Raw genomic sequence first — 27,555 nt, 5'->3', positions numbered from 1 at the left:
TATCCTTCAGTTTCTTCATCTGCAAAATGAGGATTTAGTAGTGCTTTCTATGGGGTGGTTTTGAAGATTAAATGAGTTAATAGACGCAGGATCCTTATATAGTGGCAGTTGTCAAGGGCTGGTCTTTTTTTTTTTTTAAGATTTTATTTATTATGTATTTGGCAGGGATCAAAAGTAGGCGGAGAGGCAGGCAGAGAGAGAGGAAGGGAAGCAGGCTCCCTGCTGAGCAGAGAGCCCAACTCGGGGCTCGATTCCAGGAACCTGGGATTATGACCTGAGCCGAAGGCAGAGGCTTTAACCCACTGAGCCACCCAGGCTCCCCAGTCAGGGGCTGTTCTAAGTAAACATTTGCTATTATTAGTTACATTGGATGGTATTAGGGTGGTTGGGACAAAAAAGAGAAACACTGTGTACTTTAACTTCTCATTTTAGCCTTCTGAGATTAGCTTTTCAGTCTTTCCTTCTCAGTTTTCATCATGGTCTATCAGCTCAAATCCATATGTCCGAAGTAGACCTCTCCTCGACCTTTTTATCTCAGATGATAATATTAGTTTGTCATGTCCACTAATCAGGGTACCATGCTTAGTTGACCTCTGTGTGGCCCCCATCCTGTTCCAGGATCTGAACTATCAGCTGGTTTAATCCTTCTCCCTTAGGAATGTATCTCTAGTCTCTACTTCTGTTCATGTAACCACTATTTTACTTACTAGTCAGCTAATAGGTGCCAGACATTCTTTGAGGTTCTGGAAATATGGTAATGATCTTACATTCTCATAGGGAAGAACATGATAATAAACAAGAAAATACTTATGGGCATTAAGTACTTTTTAGAATGGGACTAGAATGATGGGAAGGAGCTCTTTTAGACATGGTAGTTGGTGAAGATTTCTCTGATGAGATGGTATCAAGACAGGGACTTAATGAGGATAGGATGACCAAGCTCTGAAAACACTGGGTGTTAGTAGGAAGCCTTGCATTTAGAGGGAACTTTAAGTACAAAGGCCTTGAGAAAATAGGGTATGTAGCCTATTCAGGAAACAGCTTGGAGGCCAGTAGGGCTGAGATAGAGGGAGCAAAGAGAAGACTGGTGGAAGATGAGGCCAGAGGGAGCCCAGGACACATGAAGGGCCTTCCAGGCTATCTTTCAGACCTGGGCTTTTATTCTGAGTGTGGAGGGAAGCTGCCATCCTCTCTCACCTAGACCTCCTGCAGGAGTTTTCTTTCTTCTCTCTTGCTCTCCACCATGTCCTGCTTTAAACCCTTCAAATTATTCCTGTTGCACTTAGGATAAAATACAGCTCCACCCGTGCCCTATGGGTTTCTGTGTGGTTAGATCTCTGCCTGCCTTCCCAGGGCGTCGCCCGCTACCTCAGCTTTAGACCACTCTGTGTTAGTCATACATTTCCTCCAGCTTTGGGTTGTGCAGAGTCCTTGCTTGCATCAAATCTTTCTTAGCATGGACTGTTCCTTCTGCCTTCCCCCCATTTTTACTTCTTACTTTTAAATTCCCATTGATTTTCCTCCCAATTTTTTGTTTTGAAAATTTTTAAACAAACGGAAAAGTTGGCAAATAGTATAACAAACGTCTGTGTAACTTTTTAATATTTATCAGTTGTTAACATTTTACCGTAGTTGCTTTTATTAGGCTTCATTTTATGTTTTGTTCCTTAGAGATCTCTTTCCCGAATATACCCCTGCTCACTCTCGGTAGTTGCTTCAAATTAATTCCCCAGAGTACTTAAAAAGAGTATCTATCTGTTTAACTGCTTATTTTCTGCCTCCCATGGACTGTAGGCTCCACATATGCAACAGTCATCTTTTACTCTCCTGTCCTGTCTTCTGGTATCTAGCACCTTTTAAGCATGTGTTAGATATTTGTTGACCCGTATTCACACACAGTTTTGCCTCTGTTCTTCTCAGATGGACACTTCAACCCGGAGGTGGTCAAGTACCGGCAGCTGTGCTTCAAGTCCCAGTACAAGCGCTACCTGACATGTCAGCAGCAGTACTTCCACAGGCTGCTCAAGCAGATCCTGGCCTCCCGGAGCGTAAGTAGTGCTGGCCCCTGTGTGTGGCACGGGGACGCTGAACGCACACATCTCATCACTTCAAGAAGTGGTTCGGGTACCGCACGCCGGCGATAGCAGTAAGAAGAAAACGGGACCAGTAAAGTCACCACACAGTTAGGCTGTATTGTCCTTTCTTACTCATTTTAAGATGTAGCCTGGTTTCAGAGATGTGAAAACATGGAAAAATGGTATCTCTTAAAACTGATGAAATATAGCTTCAGTCTTTAGCAAGGTCAGCAGATGGCTTTGAGATCCATCGTGGGTTGTTTAGGAGAAGCAAGTTGCTGCACAGCTGACATGCGAGAGCACACAGGCCTCCAGATACCCTGACGGATGAATAGGGCACCAGGCTTGATGGCCTGGGAGTTGGACCTGTGTGGTAATTTTAGAGGCACGTGTTGTAGACTTCAGGAACGCACCAGAACAAACTTTGGGTGATGACGTGTATGCCCATCTGCTCTCTTCCTAGGACCTACTGGAGATGGCCCGACGGAGTGGCCCAGCCCTTCCCTTCCGCCAGAAGCGCCCTTCACCGTCCCGGACCCCTGAGGAGCGGGAGTGGCGGACCCAGCAGCGTTACTTGAAGGTCTTGAGGGAAGTGAAGGAGGAGTGTGGTGACACAGACCTGTCATCTGATGAAGAGGGTGAGTGTCTGTGGGCACTTGGAGTAGCTGGGATGTTGGATTTACACCAGCAGCTTGTTGTTCAGTTGGAGCCAGTGGTAGCCATTTATCTCCCGTGAAGGAAGCTATCCCAGTTGTCTCTCTTGGGGGGAGGTGGATGATGGGACTCAGAACTCCTTAGTCTTTGGGCTCTGAGACGTTCCTGTTAGGTGGGGTGTGACTGCATACCTTTTTTACCCTTGATGCTTAAGTGGCATTTGAGTTTAGATGAGATGAATCCCTGCATGGCAGGGCTCTCCACAGTAGGCCTTCTGGTCCTATTGTGCCACTTGAGAGAACTGCTTTTCCCCTTACAGGAGAGTAGTAGTGACTGTTGGCCTGCTGCAATGCGACCCCATCACTCTGTTGAAGTCTCTCTTCCTGGAAGAGCCGTTTAAATGACCTAAATGTGCTCCAGTTCGTCTGGAGAAGGGTCAGAAAGGAATGGTGGAACCCTGGCCTCCATGTTGTTGGCTTAGCCTTGTTGAACCCAAATGGCCACTTACCCAATCTCCCCTATTGGAGTCCACAGCCACGTTGGATTTACAAGAAAAATTTTCTTTTGAAGATCTCAGCTCATGGCTTCCGAGCTCTCCAGCGCGTTCTCCTAGCCCTGCGGTGCCCCTGAGGGTGGTGCCCACGCTTTCAACCACGGATATGAGAACTGCAGGTGAGAGCTGAGTGATGCTGTGGACACTTCGGGAGAGCAGGACCTAGATCTGAGAACTAGGACGGGGGTGCTGGATTCTTACCTACCAGGGAATCGAAGCATTCCTTAGAAGTGGGAGATTAGAAGTTTCTGTAGGATTCCACTTGTCTCCAAGTAGGTAGGCCTGCCTTTCTTCCTTCCTTTGTTTTGAAGCTTTTCCTTAGTTGCTGATCAGATGGTATTTTGGACTGAAGAAAGCAAGATTTTTAAAATAGCAATATTTAGGGGCAGTTCAGTAATAGAACAAGAGAGGTAATCAGAGAAGTTTCTTAGAATGTGAAATTAGAGAAGAACTTTTAACTGGGATAGGAATCAAAGAAGATGGTTAAGAATTTTTGAGGTGTTTTAGGAGCAGCTGAGATCATTCTTATCCATCAACATAGAGAAAAGCTGAAGAGTTGATCCTGTGACTATTTCAAGATTGTGCGTGCTTACAGTACATGGGAGTCAGAAGGGACACTCAGAAACAGGTTACTTTGAGTATCACAAGTGACCAGAAAGACTTGAATTTGAGCATCATGCTAGTGAATGACCTAGTCCATATGGTTTGGTTCATTTTCTCTCAGATAAAATAGAACTGGGGGACAGTGACCTGAAGATAATGTTAAAGAAGCACCATGAGAAGCGGAAACATCAACCAGTAAGATTGGGTGGGGTGGTCACTAGTGGTTTTTGGTCTAACATCTTTGGATTGGCGTTTGGGAGATAAAGGTAGTCACCATATCAAATATCTTTGGATAGGCTTTTAGGAGATAAGGTAGTCACCATATTGTTTATGCTTCCTTTTCTTTCGCTGTTGGGGAACAAGAGCCACTATAGTGGCTAGTTACACCAGCAATATGAGAGGAAGACAGATGCTTGACCTAGTGTCTGATTTATATGGTATATGAATCACTATATACATTTTACCTGTGTTCAGAGAGGTTAAGGAGCTTGTCCTTGGCCCTACTGCTAGGAAGTCAGGAGTCAGATTCTGTGTTCTTCCCACTTTTTACTCTCTGTTACTCTGCTGAGTCAAGGTGATGCCAGTGCAGCCAAGTCAGAGAGCAGAGCTCCCGTCCAAGAAAAGGCGGGGAGGTGGGAAGCGTCCCACATTGGAAATCAGCAAATTCCTTACCTTTTATGAACCGCATTTTCAGACTATAATATAAAATATAATGATATTTAATAAGCTTGTTTGAAGAGCAGTAAGATAAGGAATGCAGAAGAGCTTTATAAACTAAATGTCATGCAATAGAAAGGTTGGAAGTGAGTTCTGTGTCCCGTTATGAAGGGAAGTAGTTTTTGTCTTTGTGTCTCTCTCTCTCTCTATATATATATATATATAAAAGACTTTATTTATTTATTTGATAGAACTCACAAGTAGGCAGAGAGGCAGGCAAAGAGAGAGGGGGAGGCAGGCTCCCTGCTGAGCAGAGAGCCTGATGCGGGGCTTGATCCCAGGACCCTGAGATCATGACCTGAGCTGAAGGCAAAGGCTTTAACACACTGAGTCACCCAGGTCCCCCTCCATATATTTTTAATTGAACATGATTTCCCCAAGTGTGCCTAATATCTGATTGTATCTAGGTAAATTGGGAAAATAATCAGCAGTTTTAGCTTTTTTTGGGGGCCTGTATAACAAATCTTTGAATATCACATCCAGGATCATCCGGACCTTTTGACAGGGGACCTCACACTCAATGACATCATGACTCGAGTAAATGCTGGCAGAAAGGGCTCTCTAGCAGGTAAAGATGTCCTTTTTAGGTATATATCATCGGACTGTTGTGTTATGTTACATGAGCCTGTCTGTGTGGCAAAAATAAATGAGACCACAGCTTTCTTCTTGTTGATAGCTTTTGTTTAGTTATTGCTTGTTATGGACTTACAGATGAAAAATGAGTATAAGATCAATACACTACATCTTTGGCTGTTTAATAGGTGTTAAAATTAACTTGTGAAATCTTTCAGTGGATTTGGTTAAAAAAAACAAAAAAAAAGAAAAAAGAACTCAGTGTCTTATTACTTAAGACTTTTTTTTTCTCCATCTACTGGTGGATGTTCAGAAAATAGCATTTAGATGGGACCCTCCCTTTTTTTTTGTTGTTGTTGTTGTTGTTGTTTGTTTTTTAGGACCCTCCCTTCTTGATGTAGAAAATGCAGTTCTGTGATTTGTGTTGTCTTTTCTTCCTAGCCCTATATGACTTGGCTGTCCTTAAAAAAAAGGTTAAGGAAAAAGAGGAGAAGAAGAAGAAGAAAATAAAACTGATCAAATCAGAGGCAGAGGATTTGGCTGAACCCTTAAGCAGTGCTGATGGGATCCCACCTCTCTCCCAGGCCCCTTCTCCACTGGCTATACCTGCCATTAAGGAGGAGTAAGTGAGCAACAGAGATTCCTGCTCAAGGGTGAAAGATGAACCCGCAGTTTACCCAGCACTCATGCGTGGAAGAAGCCTGTGCATGTTGAATCTGCAAGACCAGAGTCCCAGGGGACCTGCTAGGGAACGTGTTTGGTGTGGTCCTTTATTGAACTTTTGTATGACTCTTAGAGGGTTTGGAGGACCTAAACCATCTGGGAATGTGTTCTTGGTCTCTTCAGTTGTTCTTACATATTTTTTCCTTCCTTAGGCCTCTTGAAGATCTCAAACCTTGCCTTGGAATCAATGAAATATCTTCCAGTTTCTTCTCTCTTCTATTAGAGATCTTGCTGCTAGAGGGGCAAGCTAGCCTTCCCATGGTAAGAGTTTTGGAAAGGTCAGATGTACATTAGAGTTTTCAAATTGTAGAAGACTGGCAGTGTTCAGCTGGCGAGGAATTCCAGGTTCCTCTCAGAGTTCTGCAGCTCACTTGCTCTGTGACTTGTAGATAGATTCTAGCTTGCTCGGGCGAGTCTGCAGGGTTGCTGATGTGGAACAGAACTCTGACTGGCTTCTGCCTTTGTGTTCCCTTAGCTGGAGGAACGGGTTTTGGATTGGCAGTCCTCTCCAGCCAGCTCCCTCAATAGCTGGTTCTCTGCGGCCCCCAACTGGGCAGAGTTGGTGTTACCAGCTCTGCAGTATCTTGCTGGGGAAAGTCGGGGTAAGATACTTTTTTCCTTAGGGTCAAGTATCCTCCCCCATTTAATTCATTTTCCTGTAAACCGCAACATTCCTGGTTAAAGCCCTGTGGTTTCACCTACTGCTGTGCCGTGGGGGTCTCCACTGTCCTGATCCACTATGAAACATTCAGAAGTTCTCTTGGGGCTCGGGGATCGCAGTTATTCGGAGTTTTGCGCTCTTTCTGACCTCTGCCGCTTGTTCATGTGATCCATTTCTTGGCAGCCGTACCTTCCAGTTTCTCTCCGTTTGTTGAATTCAAAGAGAAAACGCAGCAGTGGAAATTGCTGGGTGAGTAATTCATTCTGCTCCTCATAGCAGTGGGTTTTCATCCTTTCCCATCCCTGCTCAGCTGCTTTTGCCTTCCAGTCCATACAGCCCAATAGGATGTTGAGAACAGCAGTATTAAGCCTTACTTTGTTCAGTAAAAGAAGCAAAATATCTGTAAAAAAAAAATCCTTTGTGACTCTTTTGGTATCTCAGGGTCTAAGTTTCACCCCTCCTCTGGATTTTGGCTCCCCCAAGTTGGGGTGGATGGATGGCCTTTCTAGGACAATGCACTCTGGTGTTGGCTGGGTTTATATCTGTGGGGCTCTTTTACAGTAGGACCCATAGTCATATTAATTGCACCTGTTCTTGTAGATTAACCTGCAATAGTGTAACTATTTTTCTTTCCTAACAGTGGGCTTTGCTATTGAGGATAACGTGCAACAGGATGTCAGACAGCCCTGAATACACTATTTCCAAGTAGCAGGATTGTTTTTTTCTTTTTTAAATTTATAAAGTCCCACTTACTAAGTTTTAGTATCATGTATCTGAAGCACTTTGATGACTTTTACCAATGATGGTGATCAGAGGAAAATTCCATGTTGATTTCCTACTGAAACTCACTAACCTTTCTCTTTACCCCCTAGAGTGATCTATGAAGGGAAAGAAGGAGAGAAGATTTTAAGTGCAGTAGATTAATTTATTCCTTAAAATGTTTATTTGGCTTTTAGATGTCAGGGATTGTGTTAGGTGCCAGAGTATATAATGAACAAATATTCATTCACATGAAAAAACAAACATTTACATTCTGTGAGGGGAAAGTACTAGAAAGATGGAAGTTTATGACAAGGTATTGGTGTATTCTGCAGAGTTGGGAGGACTTTCCTGAGGAAGGAACATTTCAGCAGAGATGTTAATGATGCCTGGGAGGGAGGGAGGCAGACTGAGGGGAAGAGCTTTCCATGTGGGGGAAACCGTATGGGTCAGCTAGGGAAGAATGGATGCGAGAAAATCACACAGGCCTACGTATAGATGATGAGAATCTGGGGGCGAGGAGAGAGAATGGACAAATTGAGAAGTTGTAGGTGGTTAAAGCCATACGACTTGGTTATGACTGGCTGTGGGGAGTAAAGGGAGAGTGCTGTCAAGCATCACTTCCAGATTTGTGCCTTGTGGTGAAGCTGCCATTCATTGTGGTAGGCGGCTGTGGAGGGTGAGGGTGGAGATCCTGAGTTTAGTTTTAGACGTGCTGAGTGTGAGCTGCCTTCAAGATGTTAAAGTGTCGATGTTGAGTAGGCAGTGTGGGTGAGAGGGAGTAGAGAGTGTGGGTTTAGAATCCAGATGGGAGAGTCAGGGCAGGGAGTTGTTGGCATATCTACAGTAGTCAAACCCAGAGGCGAAGTGAAGAGAAATGAGAACCTTTGACGAGGCTTTGAGAAGCTCCAAGACAGGGCAGGCTGAGCAGGAGAGCATCCTCCCCAAGGACACTTGGGGGGAAACCATGAAATAGTTGGATCTTGGAAGCCAGGGAAGGACCCAGTCAGGAATTGGGGAGTAGTCATTAGCCTTGATCATCCTAAAAGGTTCAGTAAGATAAAGCGCATGGATTCGAGGGCATGGAAGAGCTGGTGAATTTCTTATAAGAGTGATTCCTTATCAGGGTGACGGGCATCAAGGACAGTGGGGGGCTGAAGGCAACCTGTGATTGCTGACTGTGTTGCTCTTTCCGGCTCTGTCAGCCTACTAGTGGCTGGAAGTCAGCCTGGAAGAGGACCTATGCCCGGGGTGGTAAACCTTATAGGACCAGCTAATAAGGATTTTAAGCTTGTGGACCTGATAAGACAGGTGGCCAGTTTGCTGACCCGTATGTAATGTACCCCTTGGAAATCTGCAGGTGCTACCAGTCAGGGCCCCCTTTTCTATAGTCAGTTAAATATTGACCATCATACCTCTGGTTAAAGAGACGATGAATCTAAACACCTTCTTAGAGGCTTAACAGGGAAGGGGATGATAGTAAGAGGGACTTGTAGCCAAGAAAGGCATTTTTTTCAATGAGAGAAACTCTGAGTCTAAGTGTTGATGTGAAGAGTACAGTGGAGAGAGGGAGATTGAAAATGCAGAAGAGAAGGGGGAATTCACCATGAAAACGCCTGAGAAAGAGGGAAAGGGATTGGCCTCGGTCGACAGGAGAGAGTGCAGTTCTTACTGTGGGGGCAGGTGGTGGACACCCAGCAGTCACCTGGCGGGCTGTGTTTTTAAAAGTTCCCAGGTGATGATTCTGTGGATAGGGCTGGGGTTGAGGAACATTGCATTAGACATGTGGAGGATGGAGGAGTTTCAGGTAATGACAGAGTCCATTTGTGACTGTGGGAGTGAGTGGCTGGAGTGCAGTGGAGGGAGGTCGTGTGGACAGAAAGAACCACAAGGTTTGCATATTGGCCGTACTGCCCATCTGGATGTGCTAGTTGCCCAGTGTGCTGGCAGGAAGTGTCATGGTAAGAGGCCAGGTGAGCCAGTGCTCTGTGAGAAATGACTAGGTCAGTAGCTGCAAGAAGCAGGGGGCAGGGTGGAACAGGTGGGTGGGTGATGGTAAGAGTCTTGGGGACCAGGCCTTTGTTTTATTTTGATTTTCCAGAAGAGCTGGGGAAAGGTAGTCCGGAAGCAGTGATGGGATGGAAGGAGGAACTTGTGCAGAAGGGCGTGGCTGTGAGAGGACAGGCCACCAGTACTCCCCAAGGTAGACTGTGGAGAAGCAGACTTCACATCCAATAAGGATGTGGAGGGAGTGATTGAGAAGGGGATTAGGCTGTGGGGAAATGGACTATGAAGGAGCAATTCTAGAAGGCAGAGGAGTAGGGGAGTCTTCCCAGGATGAGAAAGTGCAGTACTTTTCGGGGACAGTGGGACTGTGCCTGACGATGGAGAGCATGTTTTGAGTCCTCAGAAGTGTCATCTCAGCTGCTTTGAGAAGGGTAGGCCCTGGGGGGCTGCATTCTTCCCACAAGCAGACCCAAGTGCTGGTGGTCTCTGTGGCTTCTAGCCTGGGCAGGAGACATAGGGACTGTCCTGTGATGGGTGCTTCCTTAGGAGACCGAACAAAGTAGTAGGGGAGGAGGGCACAGAGGGACGTGCTTATTTCTCTAGGTGGGTCAAGGGGGTCAAGCTTTTCTCCTGCCTGAGGGCCTGCTCATTGCTGTACGAGTTGGTAGAATGCTTCTGTTGCCCCACTATGAGAAGAAGCCTTTTCTGACCCCACAAAGATAGGAAAACTTGCCTAGTGTAAGCTCTCATGATATTTTTTGTGATACCTTTCACTTTGAGATTTTATTAACATGTATTCTTTTCTCACTTGACTATAAACTCTGTGAGAACAGAGACTGAGTTCACTGAGTAACCCCGCCTCTCATGCAGTGTGTGGCACGTGGTGGCTGCTCAGCAAATCCCTGGGAAATGAGCAGTTCACTCAGGAAGCATCAGAAGTGTTGGTCCAGGCAGACAGAGAATGGAAGGCAATACAGGCTGAGGGGATAGTAAGTGCAAAGGACCATTACACCATAGGTTCTGATGGGTTCTTTCTCTGGCATAGATACAGCAAGCAAGAAGAAAGTGGGATTCTGAGTAATACCTTAGATTGTTCTATTATTATTGTTGTTGTTGTTATTTGCCTTTTTAATTTTTTGATAGGCCAGGCCCAAGATAATGAAAAGGAATTAGCTGCACTCTTCCAGCTATGGCTGGAAACCAAAGACCAGGCTTTCTGTAAGGTACGGTTTTTAAGAAATAACCAGACTTTTCCTATTGGATTTCTAGAGCCCTTAAATTAGCCAAAATTCTTTAATGTGTTTACCTGTTAATGTTTCTTCTTTCTCCAGCAAGAGAATGAAGACAGCTCAGATGCCACAACACCTGTTCCTCGGGTGTGAGTATAATACTTTAATGGGGGGTGGTAGTCCATGAAATTATAGTTTAAGGTCCTGCCATGGTTTTGATGATATTTCTTAGTATGTTAGAATGTAGTGAACTAGGTGTCCCCTGATTCTGACCTGCCTTAACATACCTGAGAAGGGTAACATGCTCCTATCAGTAAGAATGGCTTTCCGAGCAAAGGATTCTGAACTGGACAGAGGATTGCATAGTAGATGCTCTGAAGAGCTTGTGATCCACCTTGTCGGAGGGCGTAGTCCTTTCCCTGAATTCTCCTTCAGTTCCCATTTGAGAGAGATATGATCTTTCTTATTCTACCTATGAAAAAATTGAGGCATGAGGTTAAATGACCTGCTGAAGGTTAGTGACAGGACCTCATCTAGAATTTAGGCCTCTTGGCTCTAATCATGAGCTCTTGATATCACATCGTTGTCATGTGATTGTTTCTAGTCTGATGTGGTCCTTTTTGTCCTCCCCCCACCCACACCCCACCAAGCTTTGTAGAGATACAGTTGACATACAGTATTGTGTAAGTTTGAAGTATAGAACGTGTTTGAATTGATACATGTGTATATTATGTATCGATTACCGTAATATTAGTCATATTCATTATGTCACATAATCATCAGTTCATTTTAGTGGTGAGAACATTTAAGATCTCTATTAGCAACTTTTAAGTGTATGAAACAGTATTGATAACTGTAGTCATTTTGCTGTAGGTCAGATCCCCAGAATGGACTTGTGTTCTAATTGGAAGTTTATACCCTTTGACCAACCTCTCCCCATTTCCCATTTCACCCATCCACCATTCCTTGATAATGGCCATTCTCCTGTTTCTGTGAGTTCAGCTTTTTTTAGATTCAACATATGTGAGGTCATAACAGTATTTGTCGTCTCTGACTTATTTCACTTAGCATAATGCCTTGAAAACCATCCATATTGTTGCAAATGGCAGGAGTTCCTTCTTTTTTACGGCTGCATAATATTCTGTCTTATGGAGTATTATATACCACATTTTCTGTGCCTATTCATCCACTGATAGGCAGTTGGGTTGTTTTTGTGTGTAGCTATTGTAAATAATGCTGTGATGAACATAAAGGTGCACATACCTTTTCAAGATCGTGATTTCATTTCCTTCAGAAGTACACCCGGAAGTAGGATTGCTGAACCATGTGATCTAGTTTTTTTTTTTTTTAACCTAACTTTTTGAGGAATGTCCATATGCTTTCTGTGTAGTGGCTAAAGCAATTTACATTCCTGCCAGCAGTGCACAATGGTTCTCTGTTCCCTGCATCCTTCCTAATGCTTATTTCTTATCTTTTTGGTAATAGCTGTTCAAACACGTGTGAGGTGGTATCTCATTGTGGTTATGATTTGCAAATATTTCCTCCCATTTGGTAGGTTGCTTTTTCATTTTGTTTTTTTCCTTTGCAGTGCACAAGATTTTGATTGAAATAGTCTTACTTGTATATTTTTATTTTTATTGCTTGTGTTTTTGTATCATGTCTAAAAAATTGTTGCTTAGACCAGTGTCTGGGAAGCCTCTTTCATATGTTTTCTTCTAGGAGTTTTACAGTGTTAGGTGTTATGTTTAAGTCTTTAATCCATTTTGAGTTAATTTTTGTGAGTGGTATAGGGTAGGGTTCCAAATTCAGTCTTCCCATGTGGCTCTCCAGTTTTCCCAACACCATTTACTGAAGAGAGTGTCCTTTCCTTACTGAGTATTCTTGGCTCCATTGTCAGATATGGAGCCAATAGTTTGACTATATACACAATGGTTTGTTTCTGGTCTTTTGATTCTGTTCCATCGGCTTATGTGTCTTCTTTTATGCCAGTGCTGTACTGTACTATTTTGACTATTATAACTTTGTAATAAAGTTTGAAATCAGCAAATGTGATGCTTCCCAGGATTGCGGTGGCTATTTGGGGTTGTTTGTGGTTCCATATAAATTTTAGGATTTTTTTTTTCTATTTCTATGAAAAATGGTATTGCGCTTTTAATAGAGATTACATTGAATCTATAGGTGATTTGAGGTAATTGGACTTTTTATTTATTTTTTCTTATTTAAAGATTGATTTAGAGAAGAGCATTGGGGAGGGGGAAAGGGAGAGAAAGTCCCAAGCAGATTCCCTGCTGAGCGCAGAGCCCAGATCAGAGCTCTTACCATGATCCTGAGATCATGATATGAGTCAAAACCGAGTCAGATTCTCAACCGACTGTGCCACCCAAGTGCCCCCGTAATACAGACTTTTTTTTTTTTTTTAAGATTTTATTTATTTACCTGACAGAGATCACAAGTAGTCAGAGAGGCAGGCAGAGAGAAAGGGGGAAGCAGGCTCCCGGCTGAGCAGAGAGCCCGATGCGGGGCCTGATCCCAGGGCCCTGAGATCATGACCTGAGCTGAAGGCAGAGGCTTAACCCACTGAGCCACCCACGCACCCCAATATAGACGTTTTAACAATATTTTTCTGGTCCATGAACATAGGCAATCTTTTTGTTTATTTGTGTGTGTGTGTGTTTTTCAGTTTCTTTAATCAGATTCTTGTACTTTTCAGTGTACAGATCTTTCTCCTCTTCTGTTAAATTTATTTCCAAGGGGGCGCCTGGGTGGCTCAGTGGGTTGAGCTGCTGTCTTTGGCTCGGGTCATGATCTCAAGGTCCTGGGATCGAGTCCCGTGTCGGGCTCTCTGCTCAGCAGAGACCCTGCTTCCTTCTCTTTCTCTGCCTACCTCTCTGCCTGCTTGTGATCTCTCTCTGTCAAATAAATAAATAAAATCTTAAAAAAAAAATTTATTTCTAAGTATTTTCTTTTTTTTTTTTTTAATCTTTTTTTTACAAACCCTTGTGTCGAGGGCTGACTTTCAATAGATCGCAGCGAGGGAGCTGCTCTGCTACGTACGAAACCCCGACCCAGAAGCAGGTCGTCTACGAATGGTTTAGCACCAGGTTCCCCACGAACGTGCGTTGCGTGACGGGCGAGGGGGCGGCCCCCTTTCCGGCCGCGCCCCGTTTCCCGGGACGAGGGGCTCTCCGCACCGGACCCCGGTCCCGACGCGCGGCGGGGCACGCCACGCCACGCGGGGAGCGCGCAGCGGCCCGCCGGCGGGGACGGCGGGGGACCGGCTATCCGAGGCCAACCGAGGCTCCGCGGCGCTGCCATATCGTTCCGCCTGGGCGGGATTCTGACTTAGAGGCGTTCAGTCATAATCCCACAGATGGTAGCTTCGCCCCATTGGCTCCTCAGCCAAGCACATACACCAAATGTCTGAACCTGCGGTATTTCTAAGTATTTTATTGCTTTGATGCTGTGATGCGGTTCTATAGGGCCCTGAGCACCAGCAGAGAGGGCCAGCCTGAATATGGCAGAACTGTTGTCTTACATAACAGTGGTGTAGAACTCAGTTTCTCTTGGGAGCAGAAAAACTGTTCTTGTCCTGTTACAAATTTGAAGTCCTTTGTTCCTCTAAAGCTGAATTTTTTTGTTGCTATTAGGTGGGGTTTACTTAGCAACAGTACTGAAAACAGGTAAAAATATCAGCCTCTTTCTTACCTACCTAATAACTTTCTGGATTTCTAAGACTCAGGTAATTTTTGGAAATATAGGAGTTACTTGGTAGGGTCTGGAAAGTGGACTTTTTGGCCTTTGCAGGAACAGAATACTAATGAAGGGAAATTCTTTTCATGGTGCAAAGGACTGGTTCTGGGTACTGGAGAAGGGGTGATGGATACAGAATTCTTTATGTTCCAGAAGAACTGACTATGTGGTGCGGCCCAGCACGGGGGAAGAGAAACGAGTTTTTCAGGAGCAGGTAAGGGATTGCTAGTATCCACTGAAAATCGTTTCATCTGTGGGACCATGCAGAGAAAGCTCTGAGCCTAGCTCTCCTTGAGTCCATATTCTTAGAGGAAGCTCACACCCTTAACCTTAGATCTTCTCCTGGTTGAGATTGTTTGCTGGGGTGGAATGGGTGTGAAGAAAACAAATGATTTTGTTTTCAAAACAAATGTTTTGTTGGGCTTTTGTTCCAGAGAGCAGAATACCTCTATATTTCTCTCTCTGTCCCTTTGCTAGTGAGCTCTTTGGAAATCATCCTTTTCCCACTACGTTTGGCTCAGTATTCCTAGTGCAATAACCTGTTTCCTTGTTTTAGTCTCTCCAGGTCAACCCCTTATTGTGTGAAAGTGTCAGAACCCCACTAATAGTGACTTAGCAGCCCTGTCTCTTTTCTCTTGGTAGGAGCGCTACAGATACAGCCAACCTCATAAGGCATTCACCTTCCGCATGCATGGCTTCGAGTCTGTAGTGGGGCCTGTGAAGGGTGTTTTTGACAAGGAGACCTCACTCAACAAGGCTCGGGAGCACTCCCTGCTACGCTCTGACCGGCCTGCCTATGTCACCATCCTATCTCTTGGTATGTGCCATTTGTCTCTTTTTTTTGTTTTTGTTTTAAGATTTTATTTATTTATTTGACAGAGATCCCAAGTAGGCAGAGAGGTGGGAAGAGAGAGAGGAGGAAGCAGAGAGCCTGATGCGGGGCTCGATCCCAGGACCCTGGGATCATGACTTGAGCCGAAGGCAGAGGATTTAAACCTCTGAGCCACCCGGCGCCCCTGTGCCATTTGTCTCTTGTCAGGGATCCCTTCTTTCTGTAATCAGCTGTCTCCCCTGCCAACTCCAAGAAGGGCTTTGAGGGTCAGATAAGTTTTAGGAGGCCTTGGAGTTTGGGACACGAAGAGGGAATTCTGTCCCCAGAGATCGATGTGAGAATCCGTGATTCTCCCCTGAAGTCTAGGCTCACATTTATTTTCCATGTGGAAATTTTTCACAGGCCAGCTAAATAGTTAAGTTTGGGAATTTGCTTTCTCTAGACTGTTTTAAAGATGAGGTTTTTAATATTTTTTATGCCGTGAAGCTTTTTGGTGGTCTGGTAAATCCTACAGACTCCACCTCAGGATTTGGTCTTTATTTATTTTTTTTTTTTTAAAGATTTTATTTATTTATTTGACAGACAGAGATCACAAGTAGGCAGAGAAGCAGGCAGAGAGAGAGAGGAAGGGAAGCAGGCTCCCTGCTGAGCAGAGAACCTGATGCGGGGCTTGATCCCAGGACCCTGAGACTATGACCTGAGCCGAAGGCAGAGGCTTAACCCACTGAGCCACTCAGGCGCCCCAGGATTTGGTCTTTAAATGCATAAAATGAAATGCATAGAGTTACTAAAGAAAATGGTCCTGTTAAAATATTTATCAAAATGTTAAATTTATGATGCAGAAATATGTATGTTTTTATTACGATATTAAATGACAGCCCTCAGCAGCAGGTCTTTTATCTCCTATAATTTCCAAATAGTGTTGGGTAGAAATGATGCTGTGATGTGATAATGAAAATACCTGATTTCTGATCCTATCACTGCCAACATAAGATTTGTTACCTTTGCTCATAATTGAAGGAAATGCTATATTTCAGTCAGATGTGGAAAATTTTTTCCCACCTGAATTTACGGACTTTAGTCTTGGCTGAACATATGAAGGGTGTAGGATACTGTCCCCTTATTACTGTCATAATAGGTGATAATGCCGAGTCTGACTAAGTCTGAGGCACTCCTCAGTGAGCTGCTCCCCATGAGAGCAGGTTAGAGGACAGTGCTCTGCAGTGACAGCCATGCTTGACTCTTGGACTTTCCATTTTCTGATGCCATCAGTTCGAGATGCTGCGGCCCGGCTGCCTAATGGGGAAGGTACCCGGGCAGAGATCTGTGAGCTGCTCAAGGACTCCCAGTTTCTCGCCCCAGATGTCACCAGCACCCAGGTAGGATGGAAAAGAGGTGGTGTTTGTTTTGTTTCAGAACGGATTTGAGAAAACTTACAAGGAAACATAAAATGTCATAGTTTTTTTTTTTGTTTTTTTTTTTGTTTTTTTTAATTGAATGAAGAAAAGGAAAGGAAGAGGTCCTGAGAAAGGGGAACAGTGATGACCTAAGACCCTGTGGAGCACAGATTTCACTCGCACTTCCCTTCAGCTTCTATGGCTTCTTTGTTCCCCGCTCCTTCGGGGAGCAGCTCAGTCTCTCAGGAATCTTGGAGTGTTGCTAGGTGCTGCAGTGAGCCATCGGCAGTATGGCCAGCAGGCAGGAGAGGGTCTGTTTGTCACCTGCAGCTTAACACCTGGCGATTTGCCTCTGGTGTCTGAGTCTGACGGGTCCCTTTCCCTTTGCTCTGGTTCTCAGGTGAACACAGTGGTGAGTGGAGCGCTGGATCGGCTGCATTATGAGAAAGACCCGTGTGTGAAATATGACATCGGGCGAAAGCTGTGGATCTACCTGCATCGAGACCGGAGTGAGGAGGAGTTCGGTGCGTTGAGGCCCCGAGCAGAATAGGGGTGCTTTTGGCTTCCTGCCCCAGGGCCATGACACTTCCCAGTGACATTCAGGCAGGACCTTGCCCGCTGGGGAGGCCACCAGCCAGGGCTTGGCTCCTAATGAAGGCACCCTGCTTACTGTGCTGAGGCTTACCACTCTTGTTTACAGAGCGGATTCACCAAGCACAAGCTGCTGCAGCTAAAGCGCGGAAAGCCCTTCAGCAAAAACCCAAGCCCCCGTCCAAGGTGGTAAGTGACCTCTGAGGGCAATTGCCTTAGGGGTGTCATGGTGGGTGGCAGTGAGGCCTGCCTTGAACCGCAGTGCCGTGCCATCCTTTGGTGACTTTGGTTAAACTGCACCCACATTTCTCCTCTGCCTGTAGAAATCTGGTAGCAAGGAGAGTTCACTGAAGGTCCTCAGCAGTGGTCCCTCCGAGCAGAGCCAGATGAGCCTCAGTGACTCTAGCATGCCACCCACCCCGGTCACACCTGTGACCCCCACCACTCCAGCTCTGCCTGCCACTCCAATCTCCCCTCCACCTGTGTCATCGGTGAACAAAAGTGGCCCTACTACTGTCTCAGAACCAGCCAAATCTAGCTCAGGGTAAGGTCCTCCATTTTTTCCTCCAGCTTTCTCCCTCTAAAGGCCTTTTGGATGTGTGGCTTCAGTTGTTTGGTTTTTGTCATGTTCCCTTCCACCCCCCTCATTTCCCCATCTCCTTGCAGTGTTCTTCTGGTTTCTTCACCGACAATGCCACAGCTAGGAACAATGCTTTCCCCGGCTGCCAGCCAGACTCCACCAAGTTCTCAGGCCCCTGCCCGTGTTGTGAGCCACTCTGGCCCGGCTGGACTGCCCCAGGTACGGGTGGTGGCCCAGCCGGGCCTTCCCACTGTGCCTCAGCAGTCCACAGGGCAGACACAGACGCTGCCCCAGATGCCGGCCGGACCACAGATTCGTGCTCCAGCCAGCGCTCCACAGACCAAAGTCGTGCCCCAGGTAAACAGGGACAGCAAGCCTGGACCCTGCCATGGTCTCATGAGTCCAGTGGGCAGGCTGGGGAGGGACCAAGAAGCCTGACGCAGCAGCTCATTTAATATTCACAGCTGAGTAAGCATGACTAATAAGTTGTGTTTTACATGGTGGGAATCAGAATTTCGGAGCAGTTGAGTGATTTACCCAGGACTGTAATGTCAGGACACTTGTGGAAGTGGGATGTGTTTCTAAATCTCAGGCTCCTTCCATTTGCCTTTCATCTGGTCATGCCACTAACTAGTCGGGTAATTTTAGAGAAGAGTCTTACTCCTGCCTCAGTTTCCTTTACCCTAAAAGTGGTATAATATTTGTTCTCATTGTGTAGGAATAAAATGGGAGGTTCAGCGTGAAAGCTTTCTGAAAATTAAGATGCTCCACACAGATACAAGAACTTTACAGTGTCCACTTATGAGTGTAGCAAGCCTTAAGCAGTGGTAGAGTACATGTGCTCTTAGAGAGACACTTCTGGCTGGGGGCATGCTGGGGGCAGCTTGGTGGGCTGGGCTGCATTTCGGTGTCTTATCAAGCTCTTGGTCTCACACTTGAACCAGACAGTTATGGCTACTGTTCCAGTCAAAGCCCAGACTGCGGCAGCCACTGTGCAGCGTCCTGGCCCCGGGCAGACGGGGCTCACGATGACCAGTCTCCCTGCCACAGCCAACCCCGCGAGCAAGCCAGCCACGAGTTCTCCCGGCAGCTCCGCTCCAAGTGCTTCCACGGCTGCTGTCATTCAGAATGTCACAGGACAGAACATCATCAAGCAGGTTGGTGGAAATCTCTGGGTGGATTCGACGCCTTTGTCCTAAAGCAGGACCATTGGAGATCTTATTGATTTGTAATCTTTGATCTTTAGCTCACGGTATTTCAAGGGTAAGTTCCCTGATACAGTCTTTTAGATGCCAAAGATTTCTTCTATTTCTTTTCCATATAATTTAGCAGTTAGTAGTTTCTGGATTCAGAGTAGATGTTTCATGAATTTATTTAATGACAATCTTGTGGTATAACATATACTTTTTTGGTGTTTTTGCTTATCTCTGATAACAGTAGGATACATTTGTACTTTCCTGCTTGTGAATGTGCAAGGATGATCATTGAATTTTTGAACATTGTTTTCATTGACCAAATATTTATTGAGTGCTTTTTTTGTGCCAGGCACAGTCCAGACTATTGGGGATGTAGTGGTGTATTCCAGAGACCGAATCCCTGCCTTTTTGGAGCTTATCTTCCCATAGAGCTAGGGGACAGAGCTGCTTCCGGGACAGGTGTAATAGCTAAGGAGAGCAGTAAACGGGGAGGGGTAGAGAGTGACAGTGTGCCATTTTAGCTAAGGCCATCTGTGCAGGCCTGAGGGGATGGCATTTGGAAGAGGGACGAAATGAGGTTAGAGTGTGCCATATTTGGATTATCTGGCAGCAGCATTCTAGGCATCAGATGAAGTAAATGAAAGTGCAGGGAATCTGTTGTTTTCACGTCATACGCTTGAGGAGCAACGGGAAAGCCATTGTGTGTGAAACTTAGTAAGCAGGTGTGAAAGCGTTCGAAGGTGGTTGCTTGAGAAGTTGGCTGTGGTTAAATCACATCACACTTTGATTTTAACTTTAACGTGGGGAGTCACTGAAAGATCGTGGGCCAGAATAAGTTGATTGGTTTATGTTTAAAAAGCTCTCTGGCTGCTGCGTAGGATGGGCTTCAGGGGACATGGAAGCAGGGAGACTGGGAGGTAGTCGAGGCAGTCCAGGAAGATGGTGCTGGCTTGTGTGCATCATCATTGGAGGTCGGAGAGGTGCTGGGATTCTGGATATATGGTTGGCGGTTGAGCTTGTGTGATTCTCCGGTGGGCAGATTAGGGGGGTCTGTTGAAAGAAGGGATTTGAGTGTGTCCCACAGCTTCGGGCTTGAGTGATTAGGTAGACTGTGATATCATCTCCCAAGCTTGCAAACACTGAGGTGCGGATACTGGAATTCAGACCTGGAGAACAGTGTGTTTATGAAGTCAGCACCTGTGTCGGCTGTGGAAGTGTGAGAGACGTGAGGCTGCAGGCGGATCACACTCTGCTTGCTTGACTGGCCACCAGTGGATTGGTGGCTGTTTGGGAATGGGTTCAAGAGAGAATGTAAGGTGAGGAAGTAGAGACAAGGAATATTGGCAGTTTTTCAGCAATTCTGTTTCTGAAGAGAGCAGAGAAGTGGGGCTGGGAGAGGGGACGGCATGTGGAGTAAAGGAAGGTCTGTTGCTTCGTAGGTTGAGAAATGTTAGAGCATCTTTGCATACTGATGAAATGCAACGTAGAGAAGGTCCTTGAGGCTAGAAGAGTTCATGTGTTACACATGGGATATTGACCTTAGATAGGAGTTGGTGTAGGAATCCAGGAAGTCTGGCTCCAAAGCCCATGCTGTGAACCACTGGTGCCATTGTCTGCTCTTGAAATTAAAGGTCATCATAACTGTAAATAAAAGACATTTTTGAAACAGTTGGGGAAATGCAAATATATATTACTAGATAGTATTTATAGATGTTATTAGGTTTTAGTAGTTGGGTGTGTTGGGGTGGGGGCTGTGGCCTAATACGTGATCTGTCTTGGAAAACATTCTGTGTGCACTTAAGAACATGTATTCTGCTCTTTGGGGATGTAATGTTCCATATGTGTGTTAAACCCATCTGGTCTAATGTGTAGGTGATTTTTTTTACTTTAAAAAAAAAGTCCTTTTCTAGGTTAGAAGTGTGTACAGAAGTATTGATCAGTAAAATGATATAGTGGTTTACTTTAAAATATTCCAGCTCCTCTCTCCACCCCCCCCAAAAAAGGAAAAGTGGGGCAGATAAAACAAGATTGGCAAAGTGATCACTTTGAAGCTGGGTACATGGATTTGTTACACACCATTCTCCACTTTTGTAAACATCCACCAGTTTTCATAACAAAAAGTTAGAAAAATATCTGAAGCACACACCCCCAGGAAATGGAGATTTGTCTCATTACTCTGCACAAGCAGCTTAGCACTGCGGATCCCCTTGTCAGTGCTCTTTCTTTCCTATCCAGGTGGCCATCACTGGGCAGCTTGGTGTGAAGCCCCAGACGGGCAACAGCATTCCACTCACAGCCACTAACTTCCATATCCAGGGTAAGGATGTCTTGCGTCTGCCGCCCTCTTCCATCACCACAGATGCCAAAGGCCAGACGGTTCTGCGAATCACTCCGGACATGATGGCCACATTGGCCAAGTCCCAGGTCACAACAGTCAAATTGACCCAGGACCTCTTTGGGACAGGAAGCGGCACTGCAGGCAAAGGCATTTCTGCTACCTTACACGTCACTTCCAATCCGGTCCATGCCACAGAGAGCCCTGCCAAGGCCAGTTCAGCTAGTGCCCCTGCGTCCACTCCGACAGGTACCACCGTGGTTAAAGTGACTCCTGACCTCAAGCCAACAGAAGCCTCAAGTTCAGCTTTCCGCTTGATGCCAGCACTTGGTGTGAGTGTGGCAGACCAGAAGGCGAAAAACACGGTGGCTTCTTCAGAAGCAAAACCAGCTGCCACGATCCGCATCGTGCAGGGCCTGGGAGTGATGCCCCCCAAAGCAGGCCAGACCATCACAGTTGCGACCCATGCCAAGCAAGGGTCCTCAGTGGCCAGTGGGTCTGGAACTGTCCATACTTCAGCGGTGTCCTTGCCCAGTATGAATGCTGCTGTGTCCAAGACTGTGGCCGTGGCTTCTGGGGCTGCCAGCACGCCCATCAGCATCGGGACGGGAGCCTCTGCAGTGCGGCAGGTCCCTGTCAGCACCACGGTGGTTTCCACATCCCAGGCTGTGAGTAACACGGGGAAGAATAGCCCTTCTCCTTAGGGAGCTTCTCTTTTTAGGAACGGAAAGTACACCCGCTCTCTATTGCTTCGTTTGACCCAAACAGGCTTACTTCCTAGTATGCTTATTTAAGCCTACTAGCTAGCCTAGTAGCCTAGCTTTTTTTCAAAACAAATTTATGAAGTAGTGTATGTGTTCGCTCTTATAAAGGATTAAAACGTACAAAAATACTTAGAGTAAAAGATAAAATTTTTTCAATCACCCTCTACTTCACTCTTCATGAGTGCTCATTACTACTGGTATTTTGGCATTTATCCTTCGAGTCCTTTTCCTGAGCGTTTTCATGCAGTATGTACACATAGTTTGAAAAGAAATCCCTGTGAGAGACCTTAAATCTGAGTACTATTCTGTGCTTTGCCTTACTTATTTAAAAATATATCTTGGGCATTATTCTAGATCCCCTGTAGATATTGATAGCATTCTTTTTACTGATACATGGTAATCCTGTATCAGTGCATATTCATATTTTACTTTTCTAAGAAGCGGTGTGCTTGAACCTCTGTTCTGTTGAAGACCAGTGCTACGGTGAATGCAGAAAAGCATCTGTGGAGTGGAGGATGCTAGAAGGGGGCAGGGATACACACGGAAAGCTTTGTTAACACCAGTCATGCAACCAAAAAGCTCACACCACCTTACACTTCCCTTGGCAGCTCTCCTAACCGATGCTGGGCATCCTGGGATTTGTTGTTTTAACTTTATCTAACTGGTGAAGAGAGTTCTTCTGTTTCATTTCTCTGATCTTTAGAGGAGTTGGGCATCCATTTTGCCATGTGCTGTCCAGGGGTAAATAAATCTTTGCCAGTTTTCTTCTGGGGTATTTGGCTTTTTCCTGTTGTTTGAGATGGCTCTTTATTTCTTCTGGATGTTATTCTTGATATGTGTAGAAAATACTTCGTTCCAGCCTGTCCTTTTTTAACCTTGGAGCCTTTGCTCTACAGGTATTTTATCGGTTTAGATCTATCAACATTTTCTTTTATGGTTCCTGGGTTTTGCGTCTTGTGCTTTTCTTACTCCAGGGAATAAAGATATTAGCCTTCATTTTAATAAAATATTTTCAGGGTTTTAGAAAAAGTATAGTTGATAATGCATTTGAAATATGTTCTGTGAATGGCATGTTGTAGAGATGTCATTTTATAGTTCTTACTTTATTCCAACATCACTGATCAGTTTATTCCTTACTCACTAACTTGAAATACTACACTTATCATAAAGCAAATTCCCATATCAACACAGGTATGTTTCTGGGTGCATGTTTTTATTCTTTAGCCTGTGGATAAGGAGCATTCTTCTGTAGAGTGGGGTGCATATGCACAGTATTAAACACAGTTTTTACTTTTCTAAGCAACATATATAGTAAATCCTCAGGAATCTGGATAAAAGCCAGAGTGGTAGAGGAAGGAGGACATTAGTAAAACCAACCAGCCAAAAAACCCTGAAATATAGTGTGGCTTAAAAGAAAATATTTATTTAGGTTCTCATTATCACAGAAGTTAAATTAAGGAAAAAAGAAGACAGTGTGTACTTGATCCACTTTTGTTTCATTGAATCTTTCTCCTAATACAGAAACGTAGTAAGCCCGTGGCATCTACTCCGTCACAGCCCAAGAGCCTGTGAGGGGCACGAAGCATAAAGCAGTGCTTTTTTTTCCCGGTCTATTCAGCAAGTTAGGCTGGTCACAAAGGGACGATTCCAGCTGGTGTTACGGTGGTCTGAAGGTTGAAAGCAGCTGAGGCATTTTTTTTTTCTTTTAAGATTTTTATTTATTTATTTATTTGACAGAAATCACAAGTAGGCAGAGAGGCAGGCAGAGAGAGAGAGGGGGGCAGGCAGCTCTCAACTGCGCAGAGAGCCTGATGCGGGGCTCGATCTCATGACCCCGGGATCATAACCTGAGCTGAAGGCAGAGGCTTTAACCCACTGAGCCACCCAGGCGCCCCAGCTGAGGCATTCTTAAAATAAAAACCATAAGTAAATCCACCTGTAGGTACCATCTCAAGTTATTCTCTTGTCTGTTGACATCGTTGAGCTTTCTGATGGGCTACAACTTGTGAATCAGCTGGAGATTGGTATCGGGACCTGTGACACACAGTTTTGTACCTGAGTGCCTGGCTTCTTGAGAAATAGCTTGCCCTTGGGAAGTGTTGATGCCCTTTCTGAGTATCCTAATGACCACCCCTCTTGAATCTTTTTTTTTTTTTTTTTTTTTTTATTTATCAGTCAGCAGAAGCACGGGGAGCAGCAGGCAGAGCAGGCAGAGGGAGAAGCAGGCTCCCTACCGAGCAGGGAGCCTGATGCAGGACTCAATCCCAGCACCCTGGGATTATGACCCGAGCATGACTGAGCCAAGGCGTCCCTTGAATCTTTTTTTTAGGATTTTATGTATTTATTTGACAGACAGAGATCACAAGTACGCAGAGGGAAGCAGGGGCAGGTGGGGGAAGCAGGTTCCCCACTGAGTAGAGCCTGATGCGGGGCTCGATCCCAGGACTGGGATCATGACCTGAGCCAAAGGCAGAGGCTCTAACCCACTGAGCCACTCAGGCGCCCCTTGAATTATTTTTAAAAACCAGATTTACACAAGATTTTACTGTGTTTAAATTTTATTACCAGCCAAGGGTTAAGAGGCACCCCTGAACATCGGTGATTATGTGAGCTAATCTTCGCCATCCTGAAATTTAAAGACTCTAGGCCTGTTCACCTTCTACTTTGTTCCTTTTCGGCCTTTATTGGCTTTGGGGTTGGACTTTTCACTTCGTTGAGTTTATTATTAATGTCCCTTAACTAACCTCTCTTATCTCTGGGAGAGAGGGAAAGCACCTGGAAAATTTGACCTGTTCCCAATCTAGCATGCCGAGCTGCATGCACCGCGCCAGTGAGCCTGCGTTCCAGGGAAGCAGGACTGTGCACTTTAGTAACTGCCGCGTGCCTCTGTTGTTCGTCACACTTCCTGCAGATAGTAGTTGTGTGCCAAGTATCGGGAGGTACACGGATGATTGAGAGCCCATCCTCTACGGAGCTCAAACTCCTACTATGCTTAAGTGAACATGAGGCTTCTCTTTGCAGTTTAGTACACGTTTTTATGCTGATGGCAGTGGTTATCTGTGTTTGTTTGCTGCTTTAGGGTGTGTGAAGGAGGATGGTTAATGTCAGATGAGACCTAAATAGAATATATGAACACTTACTACAGCCTATCGGCAGTTTTAGGAGAAATACTGGGCCCCTGCAGAGTATAGGAAATGAGAGCATTGGGGCGCTTGCTCCTAGCTAGTGGCCCAGTAGGTGACACTTGCCGTGAGCCTGATTTCTTTTTTTCTTTAGGGGAAGCTGCCCACGAGGATCACGGTTCCACTGTCTGTTATTAGCCAGCCTATGAAGGGCAAAAGTGTGGTCACGGCCCCCATCATCAAAGGCAACCTTGGAGCCAAGTAAGTGCTGGCGAGAAGGGCAGGGCTTCCACATGGCTCCCTGCCACACAGGGGAAGGGCAGCTCGTGTTTCTGGGGCTTTTGGATATTTCTCCTTTCTTGTGCTCATTAACATTTATCGAGTACCTAGTATTGTTTTTAGGCACTGGGGAAACAGAGCCGTGATTAAAACAGACAAAAGGCCATGCTGTTTTCAAGATTACATCATAGGGGGAGGAGTGAAATAATGGAGTAAAATACCATGTAGCATGGTGAGACGTACTATGGAGAAAAAAGGAGGGGGATGGGAAGTGCTGGGATAGGTTGTGCTGGTGCTGTGGCTCAGATGGCAGTTCGCAGTGTGGGTGTTAGGGAAGGCATCATTTTGACACTGAGCTCTGTGTTACGGTAGTTCAGAGGAGGAGGACTTACTTGGGGGCTTTGTGTGGTCCTGACCTAAACAGGGATAAGGGGCATGATGAAATCAGATAGTCTCAAGACAGCTGTCATGGAGAAGAAGAGTTTGTTTTCTGGAATGCACATTTCCCTGGAGTCCTGTCCATTATTTCTCCTGATCTGGATACAGTGTCAGAGCCGTTGTATTCAGAGCACTGAGGGCCTTGGAGCTTTATGGGAAGCCTAGAAGCTAGGAGAAAGGTGGTCTCACCAGCTGGTTTCTATTTCAGTCCAGAATGCAGGAAGTTTCGCAGGACTGCAGATCTCCCTGTCACCCTTAAGCATGTGGCCTGCTTCTGGGCCAGAGGTGACACCTTGCCTATCATGACGCCTCACCCCTGCTTTCCCTCCACAGCCTCAGTGGGTTGGGCCGCAATATCATCCTCACCACCATGCCGGCGGGTACTAAGCTCATTGCTGGCAATAAGCCTGTGAGTTTCCTCACTGCACAGCAGTTGCAGCAGCTTCAGCAACAAGGTCAGGCCACACAGGTAAGGGCCAAGGAGAGCTGTCGGCCATACCAGACTTCTCTCCCTGTCACTGTTTCTTTGCAGCTGAGGGGCTCATCTGTGACCTCCTAACCGGACCTTCTGTCTTTGTACACAGGTGCGCATCCAGACTGTCCCCGCATCCCATCTTCAACAGGGAACAGCTTCTGGTTCCTCCAAAGCAGTCTCCACTGTCGTCGTGACCACAGCTCCATCTCCTAAACAGGCACCTGAACAGCAGTGATTCGGGGAGAGAGAGATGGTGTCCGTGCACGCACTCACGCAAGCCCGCCCGGTTTGCCCTCCTGGCTGAGACGAGGGGAGCTGGGAGGCGGCGGCGTTCTTCTCAGCTTGTCTGGTTGGGGAAGGCCGGCAGTGGCGTGACGGCATCCGTGGCCTGGAATCTGCTGCCATACTCCACGGTGGAGCACTCCGAGAAAAGTCCCCGCCAGACTTCCCGGCGCTGTGCGGTTGCGATCGGGAGAAGCTCCTCTGCAGGGTGGCGTGAGGTCATTGTTGTGCCACACGAGCCCCAGTTCTCTTCCTAAGAGCCAGACACCAGGGGCAGGTTCATAGCCACAGAGTGTGCAGACCGTCAGGAAGCCATGTTCTCTGTGGGGATTGGATTTTCTAGCTTCTGCTCTTCTCTGTGACTAGTGGTCTACACTTGATCTTAGCCAAAAGGCCGAGAAGCGATGTGACTAGTGGTCTAGATAGGAGTTTTGTGTCCAGAAATTTTTATGTAACTTATTTTTTTAAAGAACCTGTTGTACATGTTTATCCAATAGAAACTTGGGCTTTAGCCCTCTCCCCCCCCGCCCCTCAAACTGAGGACTTACTCTTGACCATAATGAGAGAATAGCAGGATTCTTAGTAACTTGGTGGCTGACATGATCACTGCATAGTAGTGGGGAGGCTCCAAGGTGGTCAGGAACCCTAGGGAGCGAGAGAGTGCGGGTTCCCTGAAATGGTATGAATTTGGCACCACCTCATAGAGATGAGGCATCAGGATCTTGATTGTGGTCCTTACCTTCACCTGCTGACTTTGTCCTCCTTGTCAAGCCTGTTCAAACCAAAGTCCAGAGTCAGTGGACAGAGTAGGCAAGTGCCAGCAGAAACGCTGCTGTCGCAGCTCCGACGTTATTACGGTTCAGAGATGATAGGTTTGCTTTGCTCCAGAGCAAGAGTCTGCAAACCACAGCCTCGGGGCTGGCTACCTGTTTTTGTAAATAAAGTCTTATTGGAACACAG

General features: G+C 45.9%; 1 protein-coding gene across 5 annotated transcripts in view; it reads left to right on the top strand.

Moving 5' to 3' along the window:
- Window positions 1-26,962, top strand: part of NFRKB (nuclear factor related to kappaB binding protein) — a 40,182-nt gene extending 13,220 nt beyond the window's left edge. For 3 of the 5 annotated variants that reach the window (XM_059184943.1, XM_059184936.1, XM_059184927.1), the window contains 23 exons: window positions 1,921-2,048; window positions 2,539-2,713; window positions 3,264-3,401; window positions 4,007-4,080; window positions 5,086-5,170; window positions 5,617-5,797; window positions 6,051-6,159; window positions 6,374-6,500; window positions 6,743-6,808; window positions 10,469-10,548; window positions 10,657-10,703; window positions 14,458-14,518; window positions 14,947-15,121; window positions 16,409-16,515; window positions 16,934-17,057; window positions 17,234-17,313; window positions 17,448-17,668; window positions 17,791-18,061; window positions 18,649-18,861; window positions 21,136-21,903; window positions 25,276-25,382; window positions 26,172-26,307; window positions 26,423-26,962. In XM_059184943.1, the coding sequence (XP_059040926.1) occupies window positions 1,921-2,048; window positions 2,539-2,713; window positions 3,264-3,401; window positions 4,007-4,080; window positions 5,086-5,170; window positions 5,617-5,797; window positions 6,051-6,159; window positions 6,374-6,500; window positions 6,743-6,808; window positions 10,469-10,548; window positions 10,657-10,703; window positions 14,458-14,518; window positions 14,947-15,121; window positions 16,409-16,515; window positions 16,934-17,057; window positions 17,234-17,313; window positions 17,448-17,668; window positions 17,791-18,061; window positions 18,649-18,861; window positions 21,136-21,903; window positions 25,276-25,382; window positions 26,172-26,307; window positions 26,423-26,548 (3,599 nt within the window). In that variant the 3' untranslated portion in view covers window positions 26,549-26,962. The other 2 variants (XM_059184953.1, XM_059184964.1) reach the window with 2 other exon arrangements.
- Window positions 26,963-27,555: the final 593 nt, after the last annotated feature.

Source organism: Mustela lutreola, chromosome 1 (assembly GCF_030435805.1).
Source record: "Mustela lutreola isolate mMusLut2 chromosome 1, mMusLut2.pri, whole genome shotgun sequence".
Classification (NCBI taxonomy): Eukaryota; Metazoa; Chordata; class Mammalia; order Carnivora; family Mustelidae; genus Mustela; species Mustela lutreola.
This window is presented reverse-complemented; position numbering and strand designations above follow the sequence as displayed.